This window comes from Microtus ochrogaster, chromosome 4, assembly GCF_000317375.1.
Source record: "Microtus ochrogaster isolate Prairie Vole_2 chromosome 4, MicOch1.0, whole genome shotgun sequence".
NCBI lineage: Eukaryota > Metazoa > Chordata > Mammalia > Rodentia > Cricetidae > Microtus > Microtus ochrogaster.
Window position 1 is genome coordinate 46,227,751 of NC_022011.1, and position 9,225 is coordinate 46,236,975.

The 9,225-nt window shown below is 50.2% G+C and overlaps 1 protein-coding gene across 1 annotated transcript in view; it reads left to right on the plus strand.

The window, feature by feature from the left end:
• The first annotated feature begins 3,654 nt into the window (after positions 1–3,654).
• Positions 3,655–9,225, plus strand: part of Asb6 (ankyrin repeat and SOCS box containing 6) — a 7,386-nt gene continuing 1,815 nt past the window's right edge. Inside the window, exons 1-4 of the mRNA XM_005346120.2 lie at positions 3,655–3,868; positions 4,772–4,947; positions 8,625–8,731; positions 8,831–8,939. Coding sequence (XP_005346177.1) covers positions 3,756–3,868; positions 4,772–4,947; positions 8,625–8,731; positions 8,831–8,939 — 505 coding nt within the window. The 5' untranslated portion in view covers positions 3,655–3,755. The remainder of the gene's footprint in view (positions 3,869–4,771; positions 4,948–8,624; positions 8,732–8,830; positions 8,940–9,225) is intronic.

The following is a 9,225-nucleotide window of genomic DNA, read 5'->3' on the forward strand; positions in this document are numbered from 1 at the left end:
TGAAAGCCCTCGGACCTTCCAGTACTGAGGATTGTATCACCCCTGGCTTGCAGGTCCAGAACACGGAGCTCAGGGGCACTGGGGTCACTAGATGAGGTCTGGAAAAGGAGCAAGGTCTAGACAATGTAGGATTGGCCTTCAGCCTGAGATGTAGGGATACACAAGGGCTGTTCCTTAGCTTCTGCATATGTCAACTTCAAGTCTTTAGCAGGACTGCAGTGATTGGAATAGAAGTCCCCCCACAGATTCATGTGTTTGAATGTTTGGTCACTAAGGAGTGGCAGTGTTAGGAGGTCTGGCCTTGCTGGAGGAAGTGTGTTACTAGGGGTGGGCTTTGAGGTCTCAGAAGCTCAAGCCAGTTCCACTGTGACTCAAATCTATTCCTGCTGTCTAAAGATCCAGAACTCCAGCACCAGGTTTGCCGTGCGCTGCCATACTTCCTGCCATGATGATAATGGACTAAACTGATAAACTATAAGCCGGCCCTAATTAAATGCTTTCCTTTATAAAAGTTGCCATGGTCATGGTAGGTATTTCTTCATAGCCATAGAAACCCTAAGACAAAGACATACTCACTGTGGAAAAGGAGAAAATCCATAGAAGTACAAAGAAGGGTGGGCCAACAAGATGGCTCAGTGGGGAAAGGAACTTGCTGCTCAGACTGCAGACCTGAGTTCAATCCCCAGGACCCACCTTCCCAAAGCTGTCTGCTGATGTCTGTATGAGCTTGAATATGCAAGCATTCAAGAGTATGCCCATACATGGGCACATACACGCACACACATAATGTTTTTTAGACATTAAAAATAATTTTGGGGGGGTTTTAGACAGAGTCTCATTTGGCTGTTCTGGCTGGCCTGGGACTCGATATGTAGATCGGGATGGGTTTGTACTCACAGAGAATATCCACTTGTCTCTGTTTCCTGAGTGCTGAAATTAAAGGTGTGGCACTGGTTGTTGTCACTATGGATGGCCAGCTAGAGAGGCTGGTCACTCCTTGTGCTTGTTGACTCTGCCTGTGTCCACCTATGCATGTCCTATGTCTATATCCTGTAGGTCATCTTTACCGTTTTATTGATTTTTGAAAGTTCTTTATATATTAAGGTTATATGAACATTATTCAGTGTAACCCCTACGCTCCCTGAGGAAGTAAGAAGGGGGCACAGACCTTTCTAGGGTCTGAGCGTTGTGTTTGTCCCTCATTGAGCTGAGGAGTCCTGGAGCTGGGTGGCAGGATGGGGCTTGTCTGGCCAGGCAGAGACAGAGGGGCAGAGGTGAGGAAAAGAGAGAGAAGGGTCAGAGCTGAAAGGAGGGGCTGTGAGTGAAGTGACAGCTTTAATGGGAGGCAGATGGAGGAAACGGGATTGCCCTTGCTGACAGGAGGGGTCAAGGGGCACAGGACTTTCTGAAGACAGGAGCCTGGGTGACTGGCCAGCAGTGGAGCCTGGCTCCACTGTGTGATGCCTAAGGGCTGTGAAGGGACAAAGGTCAGTTTCTCCCTCCTGCAAGTCTAGACCTCTTAGGGCTCAGAGGAAGAGAGGCTGGAGGGACTCTGAGCCCCTGCAGGACGGTGTGCAGACAGGGGGAAGTCTCTAGTCAGCTGTGCTTCACTGGGCAATCTCTGAAACCTCTCTGAGCCAGATTCCCGCTCACGAAAGAGTATAGTGTTATTTATTTAATAGGATCTTTGTTCGTGTGCCACAGTGTGGGGAGAAGTCAAGGACAACCTGTAGGAGTCTGTTTTCCCCCTCTGCCATGAGGGTCCCAGAGATCACACTCGGGTCATGAGGCTTGGTGGCAAGCCTCCACTCTCTGAGCCATTTCACTGGCCCAGTCCTTGTTGCTCTACCCCCTCTGTCAGCCTCTAGTGACATCAAGATGCCTTTGATTGGTGCTAGGACTTTGAGAGCCAGGCAAGTGTCAAGTTGTAGGTGAAGAGATTGAGGCCAGGACCAGAGGGGTTGTAATCTGTCCTCTGAGTTCCGCTGACAGTCCTGGGGACCTTCAAGTCACCTTATGTGGAAGAAGGGTCTCGAAGATGTCATGAGGGCAAACTGAAGCCACTCTGGATCAGGGCAGCCCCTAAATCCAAGAGCTGGAGCTGCTGAGGAAGAAAGGGGTGATTGGACCAAAGGCACAGACCCGAAGCAGGGAGCCACGATGTCCAGTCTGCACGGTGCTGGGTGTGGAACCAGAACCCAAAGCTCCATGCATCACCTAAGCAGCCTATCAACTGAGCCAATCCCCACCCCCCAGATGCATCTCTGGTTTTTCACATGTATGGATGTTTTGCCTGCATGCATGTCTGTGCACCGCTTTCGTGCCTGGTGCCCACAGAGTCCAGAAAATGGAATCAGATCCCCTGTGACTTGAGTAACAGATAGATGGCTGCAAGCCACTACATGGGTGCTGGGAATTGAACCCAGGTCCATAACTGCTGAGTCATCTCTCCAGCCACCACCACCCCTTTTTTTGAGATAGGATCCAACTATGTAGCCCTAGCTGGCTGGAAACAGAACCTTGCTCCTCTGCAAGAGCAGCCAGTGCCCTTAATTGCTGAGCCAACTCTCCAGCCCCCGGTACAGGTTTTGTTGTTGTTGTTTGTTTGTTGGCTGTTATTCCCTGAACAGCCCAGTAAATAATCATCGACCTGGCACTTAACACTGTTGGGAGCAGAGTCCGTCAGAGCTGGTTTAGTGCCCAACAGGAACGGTGTAACACCGACACAGATGCTATGTCATTCTGGGTAAAAGACTTGAAAGCCCACTTGGTGTTCTGGGGCATCCTAGAACCAAGTCTGAGATACCAGCACTTGGGAGGTGGAGGCAAGATAGTTCGGAATACAAGACCAGCCTCAGCTACTCTGGGAGTTCAAGGCCATCTGGGCTACGCGAGCTCCTGTCTTAAAAACAAACAAGAAACTTTGTTCCCAGTTGGCCAATTCTTGCCCTGTGGCAGATAGCAGATGCCAAGCAGAAAGACCACAAACCCCAATTCAGGAACTGAATGCAGCCATGGCTTACTGCAACGTCAGGAACACTGACACCTCCCCATAACTACCCTTCTAGAGTCATCAGGGCCTTGCTGCAGGAGTCAAAGTTGCAGCCGCTCCAATTCATGAAGTCCCAGTACAGTCCGTTCCGGCTACATCTCCACCTCCCAGCTCAGCGTCTAGGACCCTAGGCAGGTGAGGTTATGCCATTTTACAGACCAGCACGGGAAGGTTCATTGATTCTCTCCAGCGAGAGCTGGCAAAAGTGGGCTGCTTGTTTGTCCAGGGGGCAAGGGACAGAGAATAAAGAATTGTCCCTAGTGTCTGTGAGGAAGAGTTGACTGCAGGGTCCTCATCTCGCCACGTAGCCTGCATGCAGCGTGGAGACTGAGGTGGTTGCAGCTCTTCCTTAGGGAGTGGCTGCAGGGAGCAGTGTTCTGGCTAGGAACAGGGTCTGAGTCACCTCGGAGGAAGAGGTCACGGACCCCAACGGAGCTCAGACGCCCTCTAACGGTCACGTGGGGGATCGTAGGGTGGGGCGGAGCCGGGGCTGGGAGGAGCGCCACGAGTTCCTCCCGGGCAGCAGGGGGCACTGTGGCCGCACGTGCGCCCTCACAGGCCCGCGCGTATCGGAAGTAGGAGTGGTAGGGTCACTTCCGGTGCGGAACCGCGGCCTGGGCGGAGGGCTGGGCACCGGCGCGGGGTCTGAACCGGTAGATCGGGAGGAGGTGTCGTGTGGGAGTCGGGACGCGCGGCCGTCGCCATGCCGTTCCTGCACGGTTTCCGCAGGATCATCTTCGAGTACCAGCCCCTGGTGGATGCCATCCTGGGCGCCTTGGGCATCCAGGACCTGGAGCGGCAGGAGCCCCTGGACGAGTGAGTGGCTGCGGTCCCCTATGATTGTCGTAGCGGGAGTTGCGTGACTGCGAGCGCGAGCTCCAGCCCGAGGTGCGCCCGCAGCGTCCTGCAGGGCAGAGGACCCGGGCCTCGGCGCTGCTCTCTGTGCACGGATGCCGGGAGGAGACGAGCTGACTGACCGAGCGCGCTTTCTGCAGACTGCAGGCCTCTGAGAGCGTCTGGGGAGGAAGCCGGCGTGGTTCTTGCGCCCTGTGCAGGGCTCCCCGGGTATTGGGAGCACTGCGACAGGCGAGCATCCAGACCAGCAGTGTGGTGTGGGATGCAGGGGGTGGGGTGGGGTGGGGCAGAGGAGGGGCATTGGGAGAGCCGTGAGCTGGAATTGCAGACACTGTCAGTCTCACCGGGTTTTATACCACATCAGTTTTTTCCACTGAGGCCTCCTCTGTAAATACAGTGCGAGACTTTTCCAGAACTCCGAGGCAGGGCTGGTGGCTGCACATCAAGGCCTAGCGTATTCCCGAGGGCTGACCCAGATAAGCTTTTTGTATCCGGGCGTTGGTCGAATCTTGGAGCCAACCTGTTGCAAGAGGTCTGGTGGGTGAGATTAGGGAAGGACGAGTGGTGAGCATCGTGGGGAGAGGGTGGCTCTGAAGGTGGAGGTGGCGGGGCCATTTTCAGAGCTGGGTGCACGGTAGTGGTGTCGACGAGGAAGGGTTTGGGGCCACTTTCAGGGTGGTCTGAGAGAGAGCTGGACAGAGTCAGCCCTTTGGTACTGAAACCATTTCAGACTTGTGACCAAGAAAACCTCCTGCCTCACGGAGCATGAGCAGTTTTTGTGGGTGATTGTGGCAGGGCACACAGGGTAGAGTGCCTGGTACCCAAGCGCCCCCCCCCCCCATCTGTTTTGCCTCCGATGTGCAGTTATGCTGCCGCTGAGGAGAGCCGCATCCTGGGCCTCACCGAGCTGCTGGAGCAGAAGGCCCACTCTCCATTCTACCAGGAAGGTGTGAGCAACGCTTTGCTGAAGATGGCTGAGCTGGGGCTGACTCGGGCAGCTGCTGTCCTTCTGCAGAGCGGGGCCAACCTTAATTTTGAAGGTCAGCGGGATCCCAGAGGGGCCAGGGCTAGGCAGCCAGGCCTGGCCTCTTTTTTTTCCTCCTGTCTATGGGGTGACTCCTGTGGGGTTTCTGGTGTCTCTTAACACCTCTACTCCCACAGAGGGGTGTTGTTTCTGTCACGTGATTGTGTGGCCAAACTTTCCCAGCTTCCAGATTAATCCCACTCCCGTTATGATGAAATTACACTAATTATACTGGCATTGCCCAGAGCCCAAGGGAAGGTAATTTTCTGCAACTTTTAGCTGTCTGGTGGGTTTTGCTGAGGCCCTGCACATGGGAAGATAAGCTATACTAGGCATCAGTTACAAGCAGAGTGTTGGCAGAGGCTGCTAGTTCGTTTCCTGGCCGCCCTGACTCGAAATAATCACACAGAAACTATATTATTTAAATCACTGCTTCTATTATTTTATATTTTACCATGAGGCTTGTGGCCTACCTGCAAGGTTCCAGCTAACAACTCACATCTTTCTCCTCTAGTGGCTCTATAGCATCTTTGCTTAATCTGTCTACGCCCTCCTCCTCTATCTGCTTGGAACTCCTGCCTTGCTCTGTTTTGCTAAGTCACTGGCCAAAACATCTTTATTCATTAACCAATAAAAGCAAAACAAAGACAGAAGGACTTCCTACACAATTTTCCCTTTTCTGTTTAAATAAAAATGAAGGTTTTAACTTTAACATAGTAAAATTACATATAACAAAACAGGTATCAAGCAGGAATTACAGTTACAATATTTATACCTACTTTATCTTTTATCATAACTAAGGAAAGCTATATCTATGCTTCAACTCCATCAAAGACTCCAGGATATAATATTACCTAAGTAAACAGGAAGTGCATTGTAAGCAGCTTCTAAAACTCTAGAATTGACAGAGACATCTCGCAGCTTGGACAGTCACCCAAAGTTCTTCTGTAATGTTGGGATATCCATCTTCAGTCTACAGGCCCATGGCATCTAGGAGACTTTTCCATGAAGCAGGAAATTTCAAAGAGTGCCACCTATATTGGCAGTTTATCAGTCACTTTCTTCTGTGTCCTGCAGAATGTCTGGCAGACTCTTTTATGAAGCAGGCTCCCCAAAGGGCTGTCTTACCTTCTTCAGGCAGCTTCAGCAGTCATTTTGCTGTGGGTCCTGCAAGTCCAATCAAGCAGTCCAGGCAAGAGCAGTTTCTTGCCCAAATGGCTGGCAAACTCCACGAGGAGCCTCTTCAATGCCCATCATCCTCTTGAAGTAGATTGGTACTGCCAGGAGCAAATGTGTATCACTGTCATGAAAGTGATAAGTTCTTAAAATATTTTAAATACCATATTCTGTAGTCTTTGAAAGGTTTGAAAAAGTAACTAAATGATACAAGCTTGACTATTATAGATGAGTATCTATTAACTGTATTTCTTATTCATTACATTTTTAAATGAGCTGTACAAACACAATACCTTATTCAAGAGCAGAAATATATATATAACAAAATTGATCTTAAATTTGTATCAGTAAACCAAGGTCTGTACCGCAAATCTCTATAGCATCTCCCCCTCTAAATGTAAACAAGCATTTATAAACAATATTTGGGAATTTGGGTGTAGCTCTGCCCAAACTGCTTCCTGCTTTTTGTTGGGCAGAGTAATTTTGGGGGGTGTGTTCACAGTGACCTTTCGGGGGGGGGGGCTTGGTCCATCAAACCACATTAGTCTAGAAGGAATCCACAGGTTCTCATCCTCTGTAGAAACAAAAGAACCCCTTTTCCAAAGCAACAAATCCTTAGACCCAAATTTTGAAGTCAAAATACTTTTATGTTGGTTTAGCTTAGCAGCATGTACAATGAAATGTCTCTCTGTACTTAGCTCATTCAATCAAAAAATTCAAAGAAAACAATACACATAATCCAGACTCTGTATATTCCATCTTTCTGTAGCTTATTTTTTCTTTAATCTATGACTGTCTGTACTCTTTTTAAAGACTTTATTTTTTATAGCCATTTATTCCTTTTATAACTGTCTATTCTTTCTCATCTCTCAAGCCTACGTACATTTATCCAACACTGAGACCCATTTAGAGGTCTTTTTTATCTGAATCTGTCTTTATTGCATATCTGTAATAATTTTCTGACCAGGAGCACTTCTTAAAATGCTGAGTGGCTTGGCTAGGACTAAGGCTGCTTTGCCTTTTGGCTCCGCCCAGCCCAACATGGCGGAGGTCTGTTCACCACTTCTGCGAGCCATACACACCCCCAGTTCCAGCAGGTCTATGTTGCGCCATTAAGCAGTTTGTAACACGCTGCTCACAAACCCCATTCAAGTGCTCAGCCTCCTGAAAGCGACAGACTTCCTGCTGGAGAACCAGGAAGCCGATTTTTAAAGAAGCTGTGCAGTTTTTGCCACTAAAGCTGAGTCAGGAAACCTCTTAAAGGAGCCACGTCTCTGCTTTCTGCCAGCAAACAAGAAGCAGCTGCATTAAACTTTGTTTGTTTGTTTGTTTTTTTTTTTTTTTTGTGTGTGTGTGTGTGTGTGTGTGTGTGTGTGTGTGTGTGTAGAATTCTTTTCAACCTCTCAGGTTTTGTTTTTTTTGTTTTTTTTTTGTTTTTCGAGACAGGGTTTCTCTGTGGTTTTGGAGCCTGTCCTGGAACTAGCTCTGTAGGCCAGGCTGGTCTCGAACTCACAGAGATCCGCCTGCCTCTGCCTCCCGAGTGCTGGGATTAAAGGCGTGCGCCACCACCGCCCGGCAACCTCTCAGGTTTTTAAGTGGATTTAGTTGACCACATTGGTGCCAATTGTTGACAGGGGCCACTAGTTCGTTTCCTAACTGCCCTGACTAGAAATAGTCACACAGAAACTATATTATTTAAATCACTGCTTGGCCAGTCGCTTAAGTATATTGCTAGCTAGCTCTTATATCTTAAATTAACCCATTCTGTTATTTAATTATCATGAGGTTTGTGGCCTACCGGCAAGGTTCCACCTAGCAGCTCCGTGGCTTCTCGCTCACTCCACCTATGCTCTCCTCCTCTATCTGCTGGAACTCCCACCTTGCCCTATTTTGCTAAGTCATTGGCCTAAACAGCTTTATTCATTAACCAATAAAAGCAAAACATAGAAGGACTTCCTCTGCCAGCAGGGCTCATAAGTTCCTTAAACATCAGAGGTGATGGAGGGCCAGCTTCCTGTCCCGCCACTGGTTGTCACCAGGAGGTGGACACAGGTGGCACTGCCTACGAGCAGGTGGGGGCCCTACTGACCCTCACAAAGCCCTACTGCCTTTCATTGGGAAACATGCTAAAGGCTGCAGGCACCTGTGAATCTTGCAAGCAGAAGATGGGGTTCTGTTCCAAAGCCCATCCACAGCCAACCCTGGTAGAAGGCTAAGGCAGTAGGATCTGTAGTGACCCTGGCTACCTAGCAAGGTCAAGGCCTTCCAGGGTGATGTGAGAGTCTGGCTGCACTGCCAGGCCTGAGCACAGCAGCTACTCTGCATGGCCCTGGGAATGGCCCTGAGAGGAAACAGACAGGAGATGGGGCCAACACGGAGAGGTTGCATGCCCATCAGAACACACCAGGACTGCAGGCCTAGCATCTGCACGCTTGAGGTGGCCATGCTGGGGAGAGGCTGAGGCTGGTCCCAGGCCTTTGAGAATGGACTGACTGACTTCTACTTCTCTGCCTCCAGACCCCGTTACCTATTATACAGCCCTGCATATCGCTGTCCTGAGAAACCAGCCTGACATGGTGGAATTGCTGGTGCGCCATGGGGCTGACATCAACCGGAGGGACCGGGTAAGAGTCAGGTGCAGTTGGCTTGGATGTGTGTGGTAGATTTATGAACCAGCCTTTCAGGCCCCAGACCAACATGGCTGCTATCCCCTTTGGCACCAGATTCATGAGAGCAGCCCCTTAGATCTGGCCAGCGAGGAACCCGAACGCCTGCCCTGTCTGCAGCGCCTCTTGGATCTTGGAGCAGATGTTAATGCAGCTGACAAGAACGGTAAGTGCCTAGTGGGCGGCTGGCCCTAGAGGATGGCATAACCACAGCTGGCACACGGAGGAGGGCGCTAGCCTGCCCTAGTCCAGCACCCTGAAGAGGTGTGGCCATTCTCTCCATGCTGCCTGAGAAGACATCTTTAAGAAGTGAGTGTGTGAATGCAGACAGGTGCTGACTTTGCTGGCCTTCTTGTTCCGATTTTTTTTTTTTGGTTTTTCGAGACAGGGTTTCTCTGTGGCTTTGGAGCCTGTCCTGGAACTAGCTCTGTAGACCAGGCTGGTCTCGAACT